General features: G+C 35.5%; 1 protein-coding gene across 1 annotated transcript in view; it reads right to left on the bottom strand.

Moving 5' to 3' along the window:
- LTN1 (listerin E3 ubiquitin protein ligase 1) overlaps nt 1-25733 on the bottom strand; it is a 32573-nt gene that overhangs the window by 6482 nt on the left and 358 nt on the right. The window contains exons 2-24 of the mRNA XM_080376570.1: nt 24300-24503; nt 23875-23973; nt 22576-22806; nt 21756-21808; nt 21152-21332; nt 20308-20481; nt 18428-18618; nt 16998-17145; nt 15855-16640; nt 15303-15344; nt 14112-14304; nt 11485-11724; nt 10325-10478; nt 9914-10064; nt 8991-9192; nt 7901-8060; nt 7623-7727; nt 7232-7374; nt 5173-5308; nt 4144-4288; nt 2047-2260; nt 1520-1757; nt 506-580 (exon numbers count right to left, since the gene is read on the bottom strand). Of these exons, the coding sequence (XP_080232696.1) occupies nt 506-580; nt 1520-1757; nt 2047-2260; nt 4144-4288; nt 5173-5308; nt 7232-7374; nt 7623-7727; nt 7901-8060; nt 8991-9192; nt 9914-10064; nt 10325-10478; nt 11485-11724; nt 14112-14304; nt 15303-15344; nt 15855-16640; nt 16998-17145; nt 18428-18618; nt 20308-20481; nt 21152-21332; nt 21756-21808; nt 22576-22806; nt 23875-23973; nt 24300-24503 (4265 nt within the window). The remainder of the gene's footprint in view (nt 1-505; nt 581-1519; nt 1758-2046; nt 2261-4143; nt 4289-5172; nt 5309-7231; nt 7375-7622; nt 7728-7900; nt 8061-8990; nt 9193-9913; nt 10065-10324; nt 10479-11484; nt 11725-14111; nt 14305-15302; nt 15345-15854; nt 16641-16997; nt 17146-18427; nt 18619-20307; nt 20482-21151; nt 21333-21755; nt 21809-22575; nt 22807-23874; nt 23974-24299; nt 24504-25733) is intronic.

Below are 25733 nucleotides of genomic sequence, written 5' to 3'. Positions count from 1 at the left end.
AACTGTATTGTGCATCACTTGGGGTTTTTTCCTCCCTTCCCTTTGGATTTTGTTCCTCTCCCATTCTCCCTCCTTTTCATTGTAACTGTTATTATTGTTGTTATTATCCCTATTTTATTTTCATTATTAAATTGTTCTTATCTCAGCCCTTGAGTTCTACATTCCTTCCCATTTCTCCTTCCCATCCCTCCTGCAGGGGAGGGGGGTGAGCAAGCAGCTGTGTGGTACTTGGTTACTGGCTAGGTTTAAACTACGACATGCACTTACTCTAGTAACTGTACTCTGAAAACAATTGCAAATACTGTTTCCAGTTCTAGCACAAAGGCAAATTTAACCAGTTACATTGAATATTTTCAACATTTATGACCCTATTGTCATAACCATGTCATTTATGTCAGGATATGTCAAAAGAAAAAAAACTACTCTGCTGAAAATCTCAACTCTTATAACACATTTTAAAAATATGGAAAACAGTTGCAAAACAACATGAGGAACAAATACACACAATGCCAACTCCTCCTCTTCATCACCGTAAGATTTGAGATCTTCATCATCAAATTTAGGCAATTCAGGCATTAATCTATAGAAATACAGAAAGGAAATGAGATTTAATTTTTACCATTTTAATATAAGTGATGCATAGTTCATTGCTTATCAATGCCAACATTAATGATACACAACAAAATAATGGAAATCATTCTTTAATAACAACACAGAATCTTTAAGAGACATGTCACCATTGCAAAGATGGCTCCTGAATGACAGCTAATGTGTATAGCCTTGCTCAGTTCTTTTCCAGACCTTTCACACTTCCCAAGTCACGCTAAAATAAACTTCTCTATCAGAATAAAGCTATTGCAACTTTACGCCTCAGTATATGAATATATGAAATATATGAAAGATAATGGTAGCTTCTTATGCTTAAGCCAGCTGCCTTGCAATCTGCATTTTGAACAGTTAAATGCAAGTAATATTTTTCAAATTCTGTACTCTCTCTTTTGGTATTAGAGATATCCAAAAAGTTCACAGGAATACTACACGTTTTTGTTCACTTTCTTGATTTCTTATCTAAATTAGTGAAAATAAAAAGGTCATACTATGTAATGATACTGTCAGACCCAGATCAAACCTGGAATGTTTCAGTTTACATTTTAAAATTCTAGAAGTGTTTAAATAGGGGTTAAAAATAAATAGCTTCATACTTATGATACCGACACCTATGTAACTATGGTACAGAAAATAAAATTATATTTTCATATACTGCAGTAAAATTTCTCAGTATATATTTAGTCTACTTTTACAATCAAATTTAGCATTCATAGCTTTATATAATGTCCTCTGACATAGAACACAAATTGCCTAGTTAAGGATTTTCTTCCATAATGGAACAATGCTAAACATACATCTGTAAGTGCATGTTCTTTAGCACATTTTTTTTTTTTTAAAAAAAAAAAAAAAAAAAGGGGTGAGGTGGCAGGAGGAGGGAGGCAAGTGAAGCGAGAAATTTGTTGATTCTTACTTGTACAATATATGGTAGACTGAAATCTGTACAGGTCTAGCCCAGAAAAGCAACAATGGAGATAACGTATTTAGTAGTGTCTGGAGTTTATCTGGAAGATTAGTTTTCTGGCCTGCAACAAACTTTGCTGGCAATTTATGGTTTAGCAATTGGTCCTTCGAGATGTAAGTTAGAGCTTCTCCCAAAGATGTTAACACAGAGTTCTGAAAAGAGCCTTCAGATGCATTTTTGGTTTCTCCTATTTAAAATAAGAGAAAGAGAAGCTGTGATACAGAATATATCGATGATGTCACAAACAAGCATTACTAGAAACAACTCAGACCAAACTTACCAGAATCCATCTAATTTTAAGAACCAAAATATGAAGTGCAGTTACTTTACTAATTAGCATTTAAGTGTTCAAAAAAGTTAGTTTTTATAAACTATGTTGACATAATATTCCTATAAATTAAAAAATACAGCCTGTCAAGTTCTATTTCAGAATAATCTGACAGGTACCATTATTACTCTCCTTGCCATGTACTTGCCTGTGACTTTTACCAATAAAGGTAACAGCAAATTATGAATTCCTTCAGAAAAGAATTCCTTCCATTCACTGATCAAGTTCACAGGAAGGTTTTCAGTAGTTTCAGGAGCTGGAGTTTCAAAGAAAGCACTAAGGGCAGATGCCAAGTCACAACTGACACAAGCAAAAATCTGCACAAGTGGGACATGATAAAGTGAACGGTTTTCACTTGTTGTCTAGGAGAAAAAAAAAAAAAAAGAAAAGATTTCTTAACCTTAAATATGCTTTAAAATATCTGTTTCACATTCCCTGTCTATACCAGAAAGTATCATTTCAAAGAAAGCTCAGTTGCAAAGACCATTTTAAAATGACTGGGGGGTGGAGGGGAAGTTTAAAAATGTAATCTGTACTTTATTAAGACTGAAACAAATTTCTAAGTCTCACTAACGTTTAGAATCCTCAGTTGCTTCCCTCGTATGACCTTCTTTATAGCATCAGAAAGAAACTGCCACCAAGTGGATTCAAATAGAAAAGTACGCAGTTGTAGCTTATGTGTAGCAAGTGAGCCACTTGTGCAAGCCAACCAAAACTGATAATGTGAAGTGCTCTCACTTTTCTCTCCCAAACATAAAAGCTGTAGCAATATCAGACTTGTATTTCCAAATTGTAAAAGGAAAATGACAATATACTATTGTGAACTTGAAATTATTTATATGGCTATCAGGAGGATATTTCCTCTCCTCCAACACAGCTTCTTCTTTTATTTTTATTCTTACTAGTTTCCCCAAAAAAGGAATATCATTAAATATTAAAAACATTTCCAAGCACCTAATCTATACAACGTATCTTTTATATAAGTTCCTTGTTTGGTTTGTTTGTTTGTTGGTTTTTGTTTGTTTGTTTTAATTAAAAAATATAGTTTTCACATACAGCATCGGTAATAAGATTAATCTTGAGACCAAGAAAGGCCACGTGGAAGTTTCTGGCCTGCCGTTATAAATGTGCAGTGACAGAAGGCTCTATAGTTAAAAACAAAACAAAACAAACCACCACCATCACCCCCAAAAAAAAGCTAGAAAGTGAGAGAGATTCTGTATCTTTAGTTAATTAATTAAAGTAGTAGTTAGCCATTCACTCTGACCTGTTTTCTAACAGCGTTAGAATACAATGTCATGTTTCATGTGATCACTTAGATATTGAAATGCAGATATTGCTTTTCATTCAGTTAATCTTTCACATGCCATGTTAGACTCTGGTCTTAAAGGGATATTATTTTTCAACAGAGACCTACAGCAGATATATTTCAAAGTTATTCTCCCATTACCAACGCTATGAGTAAACATCATAGTACTTCAGGAGTGAGGTAATGTCATCTCCATACACAAAAAGAAACAGGAGATACAATATTACTTGTGCTTTTAAGCCACAGGTGACCTTTGTCAACTCAGTGAAAAAAGGATTTTGTGCAAGTCTTTTTAACATTGTGTCAAATATTTGCTAATCTCAGATGACTACATCCTTGCCACATGCAGGGAATAGTCTAAAAAGTTAAGTAAATCAAAAGTGAAGATGCAACATTAATACCCACGCAGTAAAGTTTATTTTCGTGGTTCCATATTTTGATTGAGACACTTTAAAATAAGTTATCTTTGAAATGCTGAGTACCCAGCTATTAATATTGTTACTCTAAAGTACTAGAAAGTTAACACACACATTAAATTAAACAAAGTTAAAACTGTTAAGGCAATTGTATTCTAAAATCTAAGAAAGAACCCTTCAGAACACACTGACTTCATTTCAGCAATCTTCAGGCATCTTTCTTCAAATTGAATTGCTATGTGGCATTGCTTCTACAATGCTTCACTGTATCATCCCGCTAACCCACTTTCCACTTCATAAATAGACAGGTGAACTTTTAACATAAAGCTTTCAAAGATTTAGCATGAAATCTCAATCAGACAGCCCAGTTAAGATTATAAAAATTTAGTTATTTTGTAGCCTATTTTTTTTAGCCTGCCTCCCCCCGCCTCCCTGCCTCAGTCCAATCAGCTCAGAGGGCACCAGGCTCAGGAGGACCCTATTAAAAGTTGCAATGCAGGAACAGTCTCTTTCATATTACCTCTAACCAAGCCAGCATGGAGCACATGATGAAGTCCCATTCATTATCAGCCAAAGGAGCTGTGGAATACTTCAGCAACAAGGGAAGGAAACGCATCATCTCTATGTTGAAACCAAGCAACTGAGCACTTGTTTCTTTCAGATTGCTGTAATAAAAATACAACTAAAGCTTACATATCATGCCGTGGACACGAGTATTTATATTCTTGCCTTCACTCCTCTTAGGACCAACTAGTCTTGCACCAGGCTGCACCCTGCGTGCTTCTGATATTCCATCTTCTAAAGTTAGAACACTACATTAGCTGCCAAGTCTAAATAAGTCAACAGGTACAAAATAGACTAAGAGCTAATTCTCCATTCACACATTATACAGATTCCTAAAACTGTACTGTTTATGTATTTGCTTAAATAGTACACTTAAACTGTGAAATTTAACAATTTTAACTAAATCAGTTAAAAAAAATAATTTCAGTTACTAATCTTAAAAATAAAATATAAGCCCTCAAGTGTCCAAATAGTGTACATTATTTCAAGACTCCATTGCCTGGATTTTTCTCATTATACTCAAGACAAGTGAACCTCAGTATATCTACATTCCTTGCTGGAAACTTTCCAAGTTGTATTTTCAGGCCCAGAATTCAAAAAAAACAGACACCTAAGTCTGATATCCAAGTTTTCTTCCTGACACCTGAACAAGCAATCAGAATTCTGAATTGAATATCCAAAACCACCTAAAAAAGTTGGTCAGTTCTGAATGCTTTTGAAAACAGTTGACATCTGCGCATTTAAAGAGCTCCCAGTCACCAGCCTTCAACCACCCAGATCATTTAAGTATGAGTTATTACATACTTAAAGACAGGTATATTAAACTGAGGGATGTGATTCTACAAAGGCTTAAAAATGTACTAACAGAGCAGTGCATGGCGGTTGCAACTCACAAATTGATTTTGTTTGAGTTAATAACTACTCTGTATTTTTAAACTCGTTTCAGAAATAAAAAGAAGTCAAATTATCTCAAAGTTGCACCCACCAGCTAAAAAGAAAGCTGTCCTCATTATCGTGTTTCCAAGATATTATGATTTTTAGTATTCCAGGTAGTAGGTGATCACAGTCAATACTTCTATCATTCAAGCAGGAGTTCAAAATGGAAAGACACCCAAATGCTCCTAAAACATAATAAAGATATCATACTCAATAGGTCTTAATTATCAAGACAAAATAAACTTTAGAACGTGTGTCAATTGACTGGATCATTTTATTTGAACTTCACATAAATATCATAAGACAGTCTGGATAACACCTAAGCTTTCTTCTTTAAACACTTAATTCAGAGTTAAATCCATTGTTAAATCAAAAATAGTAGAGCCAACCCAAACTTTAAAAAAACAAACAAACAAACAAAATAACCAAAAAAACACCCACCAACCTCAAACCAACCAAAAACTCCTATAAGATTAGTTGTTGGTTTATATGATTAACAAAAAGGAAAAATACCTGCTAAGATTTAAACCTTTTTGTGTTATTAAAAATGTAGCACGCTAAGCAGTAATTTGGACAGATAATTAAGTAAACCTAACTGCAAGTTGTTAAATCCAATATTATTGTAAGAATACTAATTTTTACTTTCAGAGTGAAGTACTACTGTTGCATTAGTACTGTTTTCCGTTTTTAAGGAAAACTGCATGTATCTAGATGTCTTGGAGAACATTTCTTCTAAGCACGATGACAAAAAACTTATTTAATTAAAGTACCATATATGCATAGCAAAAACAAACAAACAAAAAAAATCCACTCTGCTCAAGCAGCAGTGCAATGATTTACAATATTACCAGCACTTTCCTGATCTGAAAAAAAAATAAATAATTGAATGGTAAACGTACAACCTACATCACACTTAATGGGAAAATCTGGGCATATACTGTCTGCCCAGGAATCCCTAGAAAAAGGAGAAGCAGCAGAAAGGAAAATGCAGACCAATGTTACAAACAAGAGCTCCACAGTAGGGGAGGGGTAAGTATTCTTTTTCCCATTTTCTGTTTAAAGTTTCAGACACATATGGCTGGTTCACCAGGTCACGCAAAGCCAGGAAGGCTTAACTAAGTTCGAAGCGTAAGAGTTAGAGGAACTACCACAGTAGGAAGATTCAAGATTCCTCTCAATTGCTGTATGACACTAACACCAAAAATTTTCACACTTTGGGGACATCTACTTGAAGAATTCATCTGAAAACCTGAGGGCACTGCCAAGGGACAGATGTCCATAATTTAAAGTCACAAAAGTTAGTTTTTTCAATTTAAGTTAGCACAGTCTTGTTAAAAAACACAAAATCAACTACAGTTTTTATATAGACTGACCAATAAGAGTAGGTGCAAGAAAGCACAAAAGCAGTACTGAGAAAAAAAAAAGAGGAAGTTCCTCTTTTAAATGACATCTAATTCAAACATGTAGAAGGACTGTGTGTGAGCATTTCCAAAGAATTTTCTTGAAAAGCAACAAGTTTGTAAAAATAAGATTTTCTAAAGGATATAACACATCTCGATCACCTCTGAAGTAAATTTTCAAAAGCTGCTGAAAGTGTACATACAGCAGTTCTGACTCGGCACTCTATATCCCATGCACTGGAAGAACTACTCAAAAGTTATACATGTGAAACATATACACCTGTGTATATTTACACAGCTGTGAAGGAGCTCTTGCTAAACCATCTAAAGACAATCACAGCTCTATCAACTGACAATAGCAATATTTTCGCATGCTGTGTAAAGCCTAAATAATAAATTGGAAACTTTGGTATTTGCATATGTGTTTAAATCAGAGACCAAACAAAAGTACAACAATATCAAAATTCTGTTAATAATAATAATATCAGCCTAAAGCCTTTAGTTCTAATTTTGTACCAGGCAGTACCAAGCCTGTACTTCCTTAAGGCAGAAAACTACCACATCAAATAGTCTAGAAGAAATGTCTGAGAAGTCATTTCTTTCTAGGAAAGTGACATTATTATAGTTAACATGTTTTAACTAAAAGGAAACATTATGACAATATAACATTCTTAAATTCTAATGAAGTAGACTGAGGTAAGAACATACCATCAGTGCTGGAAAGCTCTGTCTGCGTGCATGTCATAAGTTTGGCCACACAGTGGAAGACAAGTTCTTTCTTTTCTTCCTCAAGTAAAAAAGGTGATAGACACTGAAGTGTATGCAACCTACCCTCTGTTAATGGCAGAAACCTATTTATACAAGAAAAACATCAAGAATGAAAAAAACTCAAAAATTTCACTAGTAAACAAAATGTGGATTGGTTCATAATGATCTAGTACCTTGTGACGTAACTAATCCCATACACTAAACCAAGTCTCACTTTTACATACCATACACGTATATTAACAAATTCTCAAGTCTTGTCAGTCATCAAAATCAGTATCGTTATCAACAGTTGCAACAAACTACAAGTTTATAGGCAGCAGTATTAAGATACCCTTCTGTTGTCTTAAAAAGTTGTTTCATTTCACAGGATACAGTGTTTTCCATACGAATCACTTTAGCCATGGTTAAGGACCAGAGTCTTCCATGTTCCTCAGATCTTCAAAGAAGAAGACAGACCCTGGTTAATATATATAGACGGACAGTTCACAACTAAAGAATTTGGATGAAGTTTGAATGAATAAACATAAGAAAATATCATGGCACTTAATAATCTATACAGTGCAAAACATGAGCACAGAGTTAAGGATTGGTTTAGTTGTTCTTACATACCTATCAAATATTGTTTGCTGAAGGCTAGCTGTATTACTAAAGGTACTGAACTTCTCATATGTGATGTGCATTTCTTCTAACATATGAAGATATTCCAGAAGCAGATAAGGAGGATTCTCCAATTCTTCAATCCATTGTAACGAGTACAACAGTTCTGCAACTAATTAAACAATAAAAGCTGTCATTTACAAACAGCTGCTGAATATATTCAGTGCATAAGCACAAAGTTTCAGGTGCAGGTTTTGTTGTGTTTTCTTGGGGTTTTTTAATATGTTTTTAATGCATTAGAAGTTGTATTTACGTGCAATCTCAGGTGTTTCAGAGCATGAACAGGATATTTGCCACTGCATCATAAAATACAAGAGAAGAAAAAGCTACAATAATCTAGTCTAGATGTTCAAGAAATATTAAAGCAAATCAAGCATGACAAGAACTCTAACTCCTCTCTATTCTCTCTTTTCTTTTTAAATATATATTTATTTCTTGCAGACAAGGCAATCGAGATCTAAGCCCAGGAAAAAAACAAATTTGATGCTAATAGTTAGCATGTGGTTTCCACATTAGCTTACAAAGATCCACACTGAACAATGACACTTCTCATCATGGTGAGACTTTTGGAGACAAAATTGTTAATTTGGTAACAACAGCTCTAATTTAAGCATTCTATAAATAAAATAAACCTGGTGGAATTAAGAAAAATTGCTGCCTTAAAACATCTTTACATTATAGCTAAACACTCAGGGTGTTTATTTGATGGCATGGATATGGCTCCTATTGCTCACTTATGCCAATACATTGTGTGTTTTGGCAATGAATAACTTCGAAGTTCATCGTAAATTCAGACTCCTCCAGATTCAAAGTTCTGTTGAGATAGCATGTACATAATCACAAAAGGTCCTAGAAATATAAACACTGTACTTGTCCATACTTACACTTTCAAAGGAAAACTGAAGAAAAAAAGCAAACAACAAAAGGTAAAGGATGATTTCTCATACCTATATGCCAAACTTTGCAATTCTAATTATCAATTCATGTTAATTTATAACCACTAGAAAATCACATTCCATCAAGTTTTACCATTGTAACTTACTTATATTGTCAATTTTCTTTCTTTCAGCATCATCATTTCCATGGACTATAATGTTTTCCAATACAAGCAGCACCATTTTACTTAATAAGGCTGAAGTACACAGATGGCCTGGAAGTTTAGTTGTGCCACACAGCTTGACACGTGATCCCAAAGGTTCACAATTCATACTAAGCCTTCCTTCCAAAAGAGGTTTGTGTATCCACTGTAATTTGTGCATAAAAAGAGTATGAACAAATAATTGACACTAATTATGCATAGAAGAGCTATGACCTGTTTAACCTTGGAAACAGAGTTTTTAAAATACAACCATGAAAGAAACAAATTAACACCAAAAGCACAATGGTGTGGATGACCCACCCCAGCATATTAAAAAAATCTAAATGCGCAGCAGTAACTTGAAACTACACTGCTGCCTCAGAAATAAATATGTATCTTTAGAATTCTATATATTTCACAAGAAATACCAGGGTTACTGAAGATTGGTGGTTGGACAGGAAATTTATGTCCTTCCCCACTCTCCACTCTATGCATATCAGCATTTTTCTGATAGAGAACACATCACGTTCCTCTGCAGATATTGGTGTCTTTCACGAAATTAATCTTGTAGAGAATTAGCTTAAAGATAAGAACATCTTCACGATGTATATTCTGTCAGACAAAATACCCGATTTGTAAAGTAAGTTGCTCCATGCAGAAAAGAACAATTTCATAGATATTTTTTTTCTCCAATAGTACTGGATGGGGCCATAGCCATACAGATTTTGTTCTCTGTCACGGACAGAGGCTGAAAAGAACCTCTGCACAGGCATAGGCATATTCATAACTGCAGTTCCATATCAAAATAAAGAATGCTTATTACCCTAAAAGAAAGAGACTTGAGGTAAGATTGACTACCATGTGCAAGTCCATTATCACTTTCATACCTCGGTGGATAGAGACTCATGCAATTTCCCCCACTCAGTTTTGCTTGGCATGACATGCTCAACATATGCTCTGACAAGATATCCAGACTGTCCGTCAGCTTCCATAAGCTTAGACAACAAATCACTAACTGCAGAGATCAAGACCTGAAGGCTGAGAAAAGGAAAAAACACTGCAAACAAGTTTGGCGCTATCCAGTAAAAGCAAGCTGCTATATACATTGTATTGAAGCTACATACATGCTATACCTACCAATGGCATCTTAAGTTATATTCTACCCACATTTCTCTCCTCTGACAGGCTGAAAAAAAATCTCTCAATAATACAAATGCCAATTAAATAACTAACAGTACAGCACTGATCTTTGGTTTGGAGAACAACATATATGGAACAGACATGTACATCATAATTACCTTTTAACATCCAAAGAGGAAGACTGAATTTGATTCTTGACCCACAGTGCAGATTTAAGTAAAAAGGTGCTCTGTTTCTGCATACTCCGAAGTTGACACACAAGTGAGTTTACACCAGACATCCAAGTGTGTTTTAATTTACATACAAGTAAATCTGTTGTAGGGAAGAGAGAAAAAAAAAAAACACACACACAAAAACCCCAACCAATAAACAAATGAGCAAAAGCCCCACAAACAGGTAAATTCAAATTACAACCTACAGCATATAGTAACAATCACGCCTAAAGGTCCTAAAGCAGGAAAATAATTCTCTTTTCTATGTGGTTACATGCAATAACTATCAAGGGCAAATATACAGTTTTCTTGTTGTAAAGCAATTTTACATTAACTTTGATGTACACGTAATATTTATTTGAGAATAAGAATGATGCTCCTGCTGTCTACTACCATACGCCCATATGATCTTCAAAACCACAGATATTTTTAAAATACTGAAATACTTCACTTCTACAACATCAATAGCCATTTGCAAAGCAGCAGTGGTTTTCAGGCTAGCATTGTCCTGCTTCACTTCTATGACAGCACTGCGACATTTCCTCCTTTTTATCTGTGTCAGTAAATGCATAGATCAATCTATCACTCTCAAATTCTACATTCAAAGAACATAAATCAGGATCTCAGTCTGAAAACGAGACACTGGTGGTGAGAGGAATAGGTCACAATTTGCCAGAGCAACCTGACCAATATAAATGGCTTCAGAATAAATGTATGTATCGTTAAGCAAGTGATTGCACTCATTTTTTCACAGGATCCCCATACTGCAGAATGAACAACAACAAAATGCTCATTCTTTGTACTTCATAAACCATAAATATTTTATGCAACATTCCATTATCACAGCCTCAAAGACAACTGAAGCACAGGGATACTAACATCAAGAGTTAAAATCCTTGTAGAGATGTACAGGACTTGATGTTTAGTAGTAACCACTGGCATTGTAAATTAAAGAACAAATTTTCACATCAGTTACAGCTGCAAGCACTCGATGTCTGAGAACCCAATATTCTATTATATACTTGAATCCATTTCATGAAAGAGAAGAATTTAGATGTAATGATCAGCTACAAAGAAGTTTGCTTGAAGTTCTTTTTCCAAATTACCTGATAAGTGCATAGCATCCTGCCTCTGAGCACACAGCTGGAAGATGGTAAGGAGCAGGTCTTCTGAGGATGGCATCAGTAAACACCCTTTAACTGAGCTGAAAAAGCTTGAGGCTACATCACAGATAAAAGATACTGATGGTTCAGTATTTCCAGCTTCAGAAAGATCCTTAGCTTTAGACAAAGCTGCTTGAAGTTTATCAATAATCCTTTCAACAAAAGTTTCACCAATCAAAGATTCTATTGGAGGGGGAGAAAAAAACATGATTACTTGACAACAAGCACGCCTTGATTTCTTGATAATATGGTGTCAGTTAATGATCATGTTTATGTACCGATTTATTTTTTATTTACTAATTTTGAATGCAAAATAAAGTACAAAAGTAGTTACAGTCTAATGTATACCTAAGCTCTCTTTCTTAATCCACAGTCATCAAGGAACCAAGTTTCACATTGCCAAGTATCCGTCCTCTAAACTAGCTGTTGCAACTTAGACAAAAGGTATATAAAATATAGCAAGTGCAGTGATCCCTTCCCCTTTTATGCCTTCCTAGCTTTTGGCAGTCAATTGTGAGCCAGAGATTACACCTGGACTATTGCATATAATTAACCCAATCAGACCTATCTTCCATGAATATGCTTAGTCCCTTTCTCACAGGACCTAGAGTAGGCCAATCCCATTTATCCTCAAACTCCACAGCACCTTGTGGCAATGAGTTCATTATTTAATTATGAACGGTATGAAGAAGTATACTTTTCTCTTTCCTCAAGCCTGCTATCTAAACATCTGCAAGCAACCACAGACTCTCCTATTTAAAGGAACAATGAAAAAATGTCTTCCTATTTGCTTATTCCATACAAATTATCATTTTATGGCTGTTTACCAGAACCCCATCCCAAATCACTTCCATTGCAAGCTGAAAAATTCTAGTCTGTTTTATTGCCTCAACATGCAGAAGCCACTGCATTTGCCCAACCATTCCTGCCATCTTTCTTTGGGCATATTCTAATTCTATCACATCTTTTTACAAAAGCATATAGGTGAGTAAGAATATTGCTGCGACCAAAACTACAGGCAGTATTCAAGATATGGACACACCAGTGCTATAATAATTATAATTTGTCTTTATGCTTTTCACAGCAGCTCCTAATAACCTGTATTTCCTTTTTACTGCTGAGCACCAACCTGCCACTTAAAGGGAACCATCACAATGACTGAAGATCCCTTTTCTGAGTTTTAACAGCTCAGAGCCTATCACTCAACAGATAGTTACAAATTTGTTCTTTCCATATATGTATTTTATATTTATTGGCTTTTAATTTATTTTTTAATTTGCATCAGTTAATCATTCAGTATTGAAACACACTGCTATGGTTCCATAAAGTTTCAGTTGTGATTACTCTGAATAATTTATCAGAAAAAATTATCATCCTTTCAGTATTTATCCTTTTTCCCCTTTTAATTCCTATCATCTGACAGGTTACTGATCCACAAAAGGCCATTCCTTTTACCCCATGATAGTTTACCCTGAGAAACTTAGATGAGAAATCCCAAAAAATCTTTTTGGAAGTCCACATACTCTATTTTGGCCTAAATTACTAAGTCAAGAACTAACACAGCTCCTGAAGGTCTCTTAAGAGTTCATCCAACATGTATTAAAACAGATCACACAACACCCCACACAAAACGAGCTCAGCAATACCTCTACAGCAAAAAAGCAAGGTCACTGAACAATAAGCCCTAGGACACCAGAGACTCAGAAGCAACCAAGTCTGTTGAACTCTCTCTGGAGGGAGGGAACAGCTTTTCCTGATGTTTCTCTACATCAAAAGTTCCAGTAACAGAAATAACAGTCTTAAAACACCTTCTTGTGTGCACCTTTGAAACCTGAAAGCACCACAAATGTGCCTACCATTCAGAAAAATTGATGTTGTCTCAGGGATCAGAGCAAATGCTAAGCTTAACAAAACACAAATGACAGGCTTACATGGAAAACATCAAGAAAATTGAACTCCAGTAAAAGTCTGTATCACAAATACCACAAAATGCAAGGAGGAAATGGAATAGGATGTTATTAATGAAAAAAGGATTGCATATACAGTATAAGTGCACACACACAGTTTTAAAAGTACATTAATCTAACTGCAAATGGCTCAAAACAAATCATAGCTCTTTTAACAAGGCATTACCAACACATGCATGGGTCCATAACCATTGATTTTTTTATATTCTGGTTTTGAAAGTAAATTTCAGATGGTATGGTTTAAAAATTATTATTATTTTACAGCACATCAGCTAATAAATCAAACTTATTTAATCTTTCTCAAGTCTTCCAGACTCACAAATCTGAATCTGTTCTTTAAATGATGATTTTTGTTCAGCAACACAGACAAAAATTGCAATGTCACTGCTGCAAGTTAGTGTTTATGAAATTAAATTGGACATGGTTAATTGGCTCAGGTTAAAAAAACCAAACAACAGAACACAAAAAAAAAAAAGCCCAACCACAGAAGAAAGCCTAGATGTTACAAATTAATTATTTTAGATCTCAAATTCCTTTCAGCCTTCTACAAAACTTATGTGCAGTGTTTACACACTACAAACTCCAAGGCATAAATACACTTACCATTTTTAATGTGTTGCGACAACACTAAGCTCAGGAGGGTCCACCTTTCTGAAGAGGATGATTCTGACGAGGCTGCTACAGGTTTTAAACCCAGGTGACAGAGATCATCTGCCAGCATTACAAGTCTTTCTCCAAGTGTATCTCCTTTCAGCCAGTCAGAGACTAAGGAAAGTTTTGTTGTGCTTGAGCATGCCTGAATCCCAAGAGAATAATTCCAATAATCTTTTGAGGGTATTAACTTTTATTACTAACTATGCATAATACTAATATTTCAAACCCACACACAGAGCAGGAATCATATCATCTGTCATAAACAATAAGTCTTTAGGTGTTTACATCTGCAACAAACCCTCCAACTTTCTTTATGGTCAGAGACAGCAATTTATAGCTAGGTCAGAGCTCTAGAGTGAAACAAGTCACCTTCTGAAAGCTCTTCTTTTTCCTTTTCTCCAGCTATAGAGCCCAAGGAATGCCTACATTGGAGTTGGATAACTTTGGGATCACTAGGTTGGTTGAAATAAAATCTATTTACAACATCAAATTTATTTACAGGATCTGAATTTCTCTAAAAAGAAATAGAAAGTCACGTATCAGAAAACCATTATTTTGGTGATAAGCTGTTGTAAGTTACAAAATCATAAAAACTCTGAATTCATAAAATACACAGTATCTGTGAGGAAAGATACTATGGCGAACACGCTGGATTGTAAATCAAGTGCTATGAGGTCTTGTCCAAAAATTTGTAATACACTTCCTATTCCATCCCTGGCAATCATTTAAATGTCAGTCTCTCAATATCCTGTGTGAAAAAAAAATGGTATACTATCTTTTCCTTGTAAGCACAACATTAGGGTGATGATGCAAATAATCGTTCAGATTACTAGTCTAATATTCAACTCCATTCTCTCTAGCTGAGGAGGGATGACCAGAAATAAATCAGGAATTCCTCTGGCTCAGAGCAAACTGACCAAAAATAGAAAAGACAAAGACACTTTTGTTTGGGTATCATCATTTCTAAGACTGTCCCCAGATTTAAATGCAGTTAAAGCAAACGACACAAAGTACAACATTTTCAAACTATAGAAATGATCACTACTTAAATTTTAAAAAAGTAAATTTAAAAACATGTAACACCAGGGAAATACTCAAAACCATGCAAAACAAGAACAAAAAAAAAGTCTTAAGAGGTACCTTTTGAATTATCTGGAGAAATATAATCCATTTCAGGTCCATCTAAAAAGAAAACCAACATTCCACAATATTTAACAAATTCTTTTCTGAATAAGAAGCATTTAAAACCATTTAAACTGTTTTACAACTTTATTTACTGCAGGGGATAAGCAGAAGTTGCTAAGTTTCAGGAACAAAGTTATTGATTATATTATTTTTGGCTTCCAAGTCTTTCCCTACCACGCAGATCAATAAGAGACTGTATTTATAAGAAAGGCCACCAACGGCTAGTATAAAAGCATACTGTATAAAGAAGCAAGAGCAGAGAAATTCTTAAGTTGCTTTTTTAAAATGATTTATACCATATAGAAAGGGATAGATGTTACAACCCTTCACTCCAACACTGCCATATCAACCTTTCCTAAATCTTCCTTCCTTAACACTGAACTTACCTAAGTTCATGTAGAATATCTTCCGTTCCACAGCCCCAAAATAAAATTATTAACTAACCACAGCCCACAAAAGGAGTAGTCACTTTGATAAAAATCTAGTAACAGAATGTACAAGTCATACCTTGGTTAAATCATCAAGAATGATTTTCCTTTCATCATTACTCTTGCAACAGTTAAGCACACTGTACAAAATATCAACCAGAAAATGGACGTCTTTCCTCCAGTCTTCTTTCAGCCAAGTTATTAAATTCACATACAGAAATTGTACAGATGGACTTTCATTATAAGCTTTCACTTCCTTTTGGGATTCAGCTTGAGCAGACTTTGCATCACTTCCCTGCTCTAGGAGTACTTGAAAAACTCTGTTTGAAGAAAAACAGTTGAGCAGGGCAGAGAGAAATTTCAAATGCTGTTCTGACTTCTGTTCATTGACATACACAAAACTCAGTTCAGCAAGGTTGCAGACTAAATTCTCTAAAGGTTCTTTCCTTAGAAGTGAACTATGCTGCAAGTCAGCCTTTATTTCAGAGTCACAATTTCTCACTTCTGTAAGCTTTCCATTCTCTGTGTTTCTTTCAGATTCATCCTCATCTGTAAATCTGATTTTTAGAGATTTTCTGTTGTTTAGTTTTGTAGCAGTCTTTGGATTCTGAAGAATTTCTAGCATACTAGATATGGCAAACAACGATTTTTCATCGGCATCCAAGGTATCGACATGAACTACACACATTTTTAAAAGATGATTCCAAAAATCTGACAACAGTTTCTTGAAAACTTCATCTGTGCCATCATCACCGGTGACTTCTGCTTTAGCTTCCCAGGAGCTCAGAGTTTCTGCTATTTGATAAAATAATGGTCCATTTTGTAACCTGGGCTCCTTAAGTACAGCATCAGTAAGAGGAATTAGCTATGAAAACAAAAAAAAAATTAGAGAACATTGATACAACTAGACCAGGATATTCTATCATTTTGGAAAATACTACAGAAACAATTCCAAAAACATCAGAATTACTCATGCTTGAACATGTAATGAAAATATAAAGGGTGGGATGCCTTTGTTTTTTTTTAATATAATACAAGATGCATAGTAAAAGGGATTATTTTACAGGGAAAAAAAAAAAGATTGACTGAATTCAGTAACATTATTTTTTCCACAAAATCTAGTGAAACTTTCAACAAAGAAGTAAATCCTCACAAAAATTTATGTTTGTCTTTAACTTGGAATTATGTACACATAACAATATTAACCATTTCTAATAAATACCTGGTCATATATAAGCATTTGATGAATCTGTCTTTGGTCATCTTCTCTGTCTATTTTCTGTAGTATGGCAAAGCGCAGACATTCCATAAATGCAGTTATAATTGCTGAACTTTCTGAAGGGCTGGCTATTACTCGCTCGCTTGACAACCTATTGAAAGGTGAGAATCGCAAGGAGGGCACGCTCAGTCATCTATGCTTCTGAGAATCACAGTATGTACTAATGAATGTAACCTTGGTTATGTTGTTCTTATCGAGACCACACCAATATGAGAACATAGAATCACAGAATCATTGGTAGGAGTCAGATCAAAACAAATTCAATAGGACATATTCAAAGAGTCAAAACAATAAATCCAGGTATTTAACATAACTTATATTAAAATCACTTTTTCATCCAGTTTTGGCATTCATAAAAAACTATCTATGTAAATAGAGGAAACATATCCTGTTAAGCTTACTGTCTACTGTTTCAGCAGTTTGTCAGAACTCCTTCTCAAATTTTTCCACATACCGCAGAGATTTAGAAAGCTTCACTTTCGGTCATTACAGAAAAAAGAAAAAAAAAAAAACCTAAACTAAAAAGCCACTGAAAGACAGTTTCACCACAGCCAATTTGAGTCTGAGCAACTATGATTCATTTGCTTTTCAACGAAAATTAGACCACACAAATTACTACACAAATATTACAACCATTCTACTACTTTCAGTAAAATTCTGTACGCTTTTCAAAACCAACCTACACATAACTCCAAGAGCTCTGCTAATGGCCACGTCAATCAAGAATTGATTTTTGTTTAAATAAGTTACATCTTAGTCTTTCATAAAATAACTTACATATGCTTCTGAGCACACAATGCACATGCACCTGTTTAACTTAGATTGGATTGAAAGCTGGCTTTGATGTGTTTTAAAGGCAAACAATGATAGCAGTTTCAACCCTTTATAAATCAGTCTCACAAGAAGTTCCTGCATACAAGAAATTTCACAATCACAATGCTAATTCCCAACAACCTCTGTAATAATTACACATGGGTGAGACAAGTCTGATAATTTAAAATTGAGTGGCTCTAAAGTTAATTTCCTATTTAAAAACTTACAGAATAAGCACAAACCTTTGACAAGAAAAGATTAGAATGCTTTAAGTAAAGAAGACTTAATAAAATTAAAAAGAAGGGTGAAGGTTTAAGAAGACAGGGACAGCCACAAAGGACGACTCTAGTTTGGATATTTAAAGTATTTAAAAACTGATTTTCAAGTATCATAGTGAAAACAGCTTTTCCTCAAATAAACAATTAATGCATCTTTAAATATCCCCAAGCCAAATTATATGTTACTTATCACTAAATGCTTAAAGAAGATTAGTCCTCATATTTTCAAATGTTGAAGAGACTAATTTCAAATAAATAAACAAACAACTTTGTGGTTCATACCCTTGAATTATAGAGCTGAAAAACGTTCTGAAATATTCCAGCTTTGGTTCTGCAATGCCTGGAGGTAACTTGCTAATGAATGGCAAGAGATTTGGGTATATAATGGTAGCTAGTCCACGTCCACCCTCTCGAAGCACTGTCCATAGCTTCGGCAGAACTCCCTTTTTGGCATTTACATGACTCCAACAGTCCTACAGAAAGAAACACTTCTTGTAAATTAAATGAGAACATGTTGCCTTGGAAGAACTCCCAAACTAGACATAAACATGCCTCCCTATGCTGTAGCTGAAACAAGTTATCGTAAAATTTAAATTCACTTGCCAGTATTTTGAAAAATCACTTTCCCCCTATTTTAGCTTGTGAATTTAAGAAGTTGATGTGATAAAACTGTTTCTGTATTTTTTAAAAACAATGGACCTTCCTTGCTAGCTGTCCTGGCTGGGATGGAGTTAATTATCTTCTTCGGAGCTAGTGGGGTGCTATGTTTTAGCTTTGATGTGAGAACAATGTTGATAACCGTTCTGGGTGATATTTATACTAAGGTGATAAGTGCTGCTGGGTGATATTTATCCTAAGTCAAGGACTTTTCAGTGTCTCAGGCCTTGTCCCAGGCCTAGTCTCAGTGCCTCAGGCCTAGCGAAAAGGCTGGAGGGGAACAGAAATTGGGGGACAGCCACGGTAGCTGACCCGAACTAATCAAAGAGGTATTCCATGCCGCGGGACATCATGCCTAGTATATCTACCTGGGGGGCAGGCAGATCGTAGCTCGGGGACTGCCTGGGCATGGGTCGGCAGGCGGTGAGCAGTTGCATTGTGCACCACGTGTTCCTCTCTTCCTTTCCCTCTGGATTTTATTCTTCCCCCCCCCTTTTCATTGTAACTGTAACTGTCATCATTGTTATTATTGCTCTTTTATTTTTATTCTGTTTCAATTATTAAATTGTTCTTATCTCAACCCTCGAGTTTTCCATTCCTTTCCAACTCTCCTCCCCATCCCTCTGGGTGAGGGGGAGTGAGCGAGCGGCTGCGTGGGGCTTAATTACCATCTGAGGTTAAACCATGACACTAGCAAACTGCAGTTAAAGGCTTCTCTTTAATAATGCTTTAAGGATGCTTAATAAAACTGTTATTTTAACTGGTCCTGTATTTAATTCTGAGTTCTTATTACCAAGAATAAGCAATGATTTCAAAATCCTAACTTTTAAAGTCATCACTAACTTCAAAACTCCCCTCAAAAATCTTCCGATGGTTACCAAATACCTTGGTATTTTTCCCCAACCCCAAGGATTTTTGTCATCTGATCTGATTTATCACACATCCAGATATCTATAATTATAGCAAGCTGAACAAAGGGTTGGTTTTTTTCCCCATAAATAGTTACAGTTTATACAAGCAGTTACAAAAGAGATCTGCTGCAGCATTAAACCCTCAGAACATCCCAGTCTGTGGGACACCACTTATCCTGCTAATAAATGCAAAGCCGGTACTTAATTTAAAATTAAAAAAAAAAAAGTTATAAAACCAAGCATTGAATTAGAAGGGGAAAACAAACAAACAAAAAATGCACTGCAGGTTATTTTTGTAACCACCTCTAACCAAGAAAAAGGTTTTAAGTATTATTTTACTTATTAGTACCATATTCAAAAGGATTCAGATTAATTTAATTAAACTTGTAAAACAACTCTGATTTTCAGACATGCTGAACACAATGAAAGTTACATTGAAGCCCTAAGGAGAAAAAAAGAATTGGTAAGTTCATGTTACTAATCATAAAGAACAACTAGTCAAGCTGTTCTTCCTAATTCTACACAGAGAACAATGGCACTTGGTGAAAAGTTAAATTTGAGTAAAATATCTGCCACTTAGGTTTCCCACATTACCTCAATAGTGGTGATAGCATAAAGTACAGCTTCCCAAAGAGCTGGGCACACCACTGCATCGCTGTCATCAATACTGAGGAGAACAACCGGACAAACTCTTCCTGCTTCAGCTTTTACCAGCTCAGGCAAGTACTGGCAAAAAGCAGAAGCCAGCTCAAAGAAAGCTGAGCGAACCTGACACAGGCCAGAGAAAAAACATAATTTTAGTCAAATGACAACACTTGGTCACTACATGTAGTTTATAACATTCCTTTTAAAAGTCACCATAAGTTACATGAGGTCCCTGTATTTTATCACATCAGCAAAGGTTTAATTATTATTAAAAATAAAGAAATTACTTGACAAGCCTGTTTAGTATTTTAAATTAATTTGTTTAGTGATAAAACACCAAAAATTTTATTTTAATATACTACTCAAAAGGCATGTTTTCCTAAAATCACCTTAAAACTTTTTAACAAAATACTACCAGAATCAATTCATCACCCTATGCACTATTGGTCTTAGCAGACCAAAGACCAATAAAACAGTTTAAAAAAAGAAAAATCCAAAAGCACTAAGAACACATGCAGTAAGCTGAAGCTATTTGCATCTTTTACATGAATTTGAAATGATGGCAGACTGCCAAGAAGTAGATGATGGTGACAAGGAAATTACAAATTAGCCTACTGGGCAAATTTCAGAGCAATGCTGTCTATGTAAGGCCTTGAAATCTGAAGGCTGTTTCAAATATAATTCAGTGAAGTACAAAGTTCACTCTTGTAGAATACAAGTAACACTTGACTAGGTTCAGTGTATTACCTGTAACTAAAAACAACCAAGATAAAGAAGAAATTAAAAAAATCACCTGTGGCATGTTGTGTTTGCCATATTTCCAAAATTTGTTTTGGGACAGAAGTGACATTAACTTTTCCTCCATTGAATGCACCTCTTTCTTTGGCAACATGCTAAGTAACTTCTTTAAAGCTAACAAGGAACAGGTCAGAATCCGGAAAAATTTGGCTTCCCTTTCTTCTTCTGGTACAGTTCTCAGAAAACAAAACAAAACAAAGATTAAAGCAACACATAAATAAATCAGTAGGCTTCACAAGCTCTTCTAAACTGTCTTCAGTTTTAGTGTGTTCTTCTTTTGATCTCAAGATGCCAGCAATGTAAATATATAAACTTTCCATAGGTTTTAACGCTACCGAATTACATTATAACATGTCAGAAAAAGTTTCAAGTCATCTCATCTTCCAGCTACTCAAAAATGCTGTTCCTAAAAATACTGAAACAAGCATTAGACAACTGATAAAAAGCATTTATGCTTTAGTCCCAAAGAAAGTTGCTGGGATCTGGATTCAAATACACATTGTGTCTCTCGAAACAAACCTATATCCATTGCCTCCAAAGACAGAGAACCCAACGCAGAGCAAGAATTAAACCATATACATTAAAGCAGGCTAACATACTGGGGGTCACTGAGTGTATCAGGCGTTTCTTTCAGAAGGTGATCTTGAAGTACCTAGAGGAAAAAAAATACATATATACACATGAGAATCTAATGTTTAAATGTGAATAATATCGTCTACACATTATTCAGAAACAGCTCTACAATAACAGTTCACAACCTGAGTCAAGTCTTTAAAATACATTTTAGACATACTAGTGAACAAGAACGCAATTTAATTGACTCCTGCTGAACACAGTAGCTGTGGTACTGTTTGAATCAAGACTTCATAATGCTTTCTAAATTGCAGTCCTATGCCAACATGCTTCTGATAAAAAGCCGCCAAACTGAGACAAAATAAAACAGTTAAAATTTGGCATTGCTGGCCCATCATATGCAAAATTATCTTTTTAAATTCAGTAAATCAGTTTCATATGACTGGCAGAAAAGCATTAACCTTGGTCAGAACTAAACTTGTAGAGACTCGCTGAAACACTGCTCAGCATTCTTTAATCCTTTACCACTGCAGCTAAACTACTCCAGCATCATTATTCCATCTGTCAGCAACATTACATGATGACTGAGCACCATTACACAGAAATGCACACAAGAAAATCCACTTCATATTCATTCCTCTGGTTCCAGTCATTCTAACCTCAAATTAAAAAAAAACAGAGGACATGTTTTTGGCTCAGTCTTCACTTTAGCAGGAACAAAGTTTCAGGTGAGAAAGAAATTTAACCATGAAGAATAGCTGGGGGACAGATGAGTTTTAAACTTGTAAGAAAAGTTGACATATACTCAACACAAAGCCTTAAAGAAAGAGAAAAGTATACACTCACATTAAGAATTTCATCTTTACAGAATACTAAGGCTTCAGGTTGTTTGCTTGAAGGAAAAGCTTTTTCAAAAGCTACTTTTGCAGCAGATGCAGCAGGGGAGTAAGTGTCACATTGAGCAATCAGCCAGTATCCCATGATACTTTTTAAGTAAGGAGCTAAGTGTTTCTTTACTTTAAGAATCAGTTGCTCAAAAGATTGCTGAGTTGCTTCCCGAACACGGCGATCATGATCCTGTCAAAAAAGAAAAAAGAAAAAAAGATAAAGGTTTACTGGTTTAACAAATGTTCTTTTGATGCTGTGTACATCAAAGCAGAAGTGATGACCAAAAAGAAAGCTGTCTCAGTTCAGCCATTTTCTCAATGAAAGGCTATTCAGATTTGAAAATACATGGCGATGTTGACAAAAAAGTCTTAGCAACCCCATATAAGGGAAGAGTCCTAACTTAGCAGCATCATATTCCTGATGCATTATACATTCAAAATTGTAACCTTTTCCTGATATCTCTAACTACAGTTTCTATTTCCATTTTATACAAACATTTAGCAGAAAAACAAGACACAAGAGAAACAGGAAGCCTTGAAGACACTTTTTAGATTAAAACAACCATAAGCCTACATTAACTGTGCATCATTACCCATTATTTGTGTATAAATTTACAACACCATGGCTTTCTGTGCTCTTGACTCCTGAAAGAAATATTAGGAATTGCTCTAACAGATCAGATTAGTGATTCCTTTTGTCCACTATCATGTTTCCAACAGCATCCAGTCCAGATAGTTTGGAGATGTATTAAATATAACAGAAAATTATGGATTATCTGACTATGCATGGTCTTTTCATGTCAGGGCCACCCCTGGTTGGGTGGGTGGTTGGGGGTTTTTTGTTTTCTTTTGGGGTGGGGGGAGTTTTCTTATAGTAAGTCTGGTCAGGTATTAGTCCTAGATCAAAAAGATTTACAATTATGCTAACTAAACACTACATTCTCTTTAACTGTTCTGGAATCTACATAAAAGAACTTTTCATGAGAACAAGTATCTTGTCATCTTTCTAACATAGAGGTCTAACAAACAGCTATCTCCATCCACCACGTACAGCCCAGGCACCAACAGTTCAAGATTCCACCCACTATCAATACTGGAACATCTCCACAATAAAGAACACTACTTTCCTTCAACTTCATGTTTTTCCTAGAACAAGTCAGTGATTTCAACAAAGTTACATATATTAATAAAGACTGCCTTAAAGGTTTTCACATCAAGCATCCAGAGAAGTTTTTTATTAAGATACTTTAATACTTACTAGTGAGATTTTACAATAGATTCTTGGCCAGTAAGGAAGAACACCTTTAACAACTTCCACTTCTCTTTCTTTGCACATTGTCCCAAACTCTTGCATAGCCTAAAATCAAAATATCAAGAGCATGATTTAAGAAGTCAGATCAGTAAGTTCTGTAATTTACCAGCTTCTACCACATACTGTAATTCTTTTTTTAAAAAATCAATTAACTTCTTGCAATTCAGCATCTACAACATTAATTTTATGAATGCTCCATCAACATTGCTTGATGAATAAGTCCTCCAAGATACCTTCTGGATTGCAGTTCTAGCAAATTTTACCAATATGAAATTAGTATTAGCTACACAAATATATTCCTCTCCTATCCCTAAGAAAAATGTACTGCTTTCGGATAAAAAAAATTTACAGGGGACAAAGGTTACACCTACTTTTAATTTTGTTGTGATATCCCTTTTAGAAAGTTTTCGCAATACCATTCGAAAATCAGCATCCACAAGGCTGTCTATTTCCTCTGCTCCCTGAACTGCAGGAACGTATCCTAAATCACTCTGAGATGTTCCAAAGCCAATAAACCCAGGCACTGTTCCACGTTCTTTGGCGAGGAGCTCTGCAGCTCGGCCACTGCTAGAAGGCTGACAAAAAACAGGGACATAAGACAGTTATATATTTCAGTTATTTTATCTTGCACTCATCACACATTTGAACTAATGACCCTATTTATACTGCATAATTAACCTTCTGCTTAAAACAAAGTCTCACAAAAAAGGCTACCTATGCCTTAAACATACAAGTCTGACCTAGAAAATTGTTCCTCTTTTCACAAGCAATTCTCTTTTCTCATAATTCATGGATACTTATGGAAAATGTTATTGGTTTTAAACACATACGAAAAAGTGTAACAGAAAAGTCCCTCTTTAAGGGAACAATTTATTAAGAAATTATTTACTCTCCTTCCTACTTCTGTATTTACTAGTTCTTCTAATCTTACTGCATATAGACCAATAGAGCTCCCAAGGAATGCTTGTCATATCATTACAAAAAATAAGAACACTCATGAAACAAAGGATGCTACCAGCAACAAAGGAACCAAGAAGGATTTAGAGGGACGGAGCAAAAGGGTACATACATAACATAGTATTAACGCTGTCCCATTAGTATTGCAGTGAGTGTTTTGGAGTTCAGCATCTCTTCTAGCTTGCCCCAGTTAAGTCAACACCTTGCTCATGGTATCAGCGGCTCATGTTTATTTCAACAATGCTGTTTTCAAAAGATTGTCCCAAAGCCAACTGATGCTTTAAGATTCACTGTGATGCCTTATACTCTAAATACCTTTCATTTCCTAATGACAGTTGCAGTTATGTTTGTTGGGTTTTTTTAAAGTAATGGCAATTTGCTGAAGTTCATCACACTTTTATGATCTTCTGGAGGAAGGTAAGCCATGTTTTACCCGACTGCTTTATCTACAGATTAAGTTATTTTTTCTGCATACAAACTGTAAGGACACGCATCTTTGTTTTTGTTAGTCTTCTCTAAATACATGCAAATACATGGACACAACACTTCACCCACAGTTCTCCCATCCTGAGCGAGTGCCACCACACACGACAGATGTCACACCGCCTGGCGTGGCTTGCTGTGGCCCAGTGGCAAGACGCAGACACCCCAACAGGTGCTGAAAGGCGAGACTCTCCGCACAAACAACCCACTCCCTGCAGCCGCCGGTACCTCGCTGAGCTCACGCCGGCGGTAGACCCGCCGTCACACCCCCCACCCCGCCCCTCCGGAACCGCGGACAAACGCCGCGGACAGAGGGTGTCCCCTCGCGCACGGGCCCGGGTCCAGGCCAAGGCTCGTCCCGGCCA

Source organism: Falco punctatus, assembly GCF_963210335.1.
Source record: "Falco punctatus genome assembly, chromosome: 2".
NCBI lineage: Eukaryota > Metazoa > Chordata > Aves > Falconiformes > Falconidae > Falco > Falco punctatus.
Note: the sequence above shows the minus strand (reverse complement) of the source record. Positions and strands in the feature narration are given on the sequence as shown.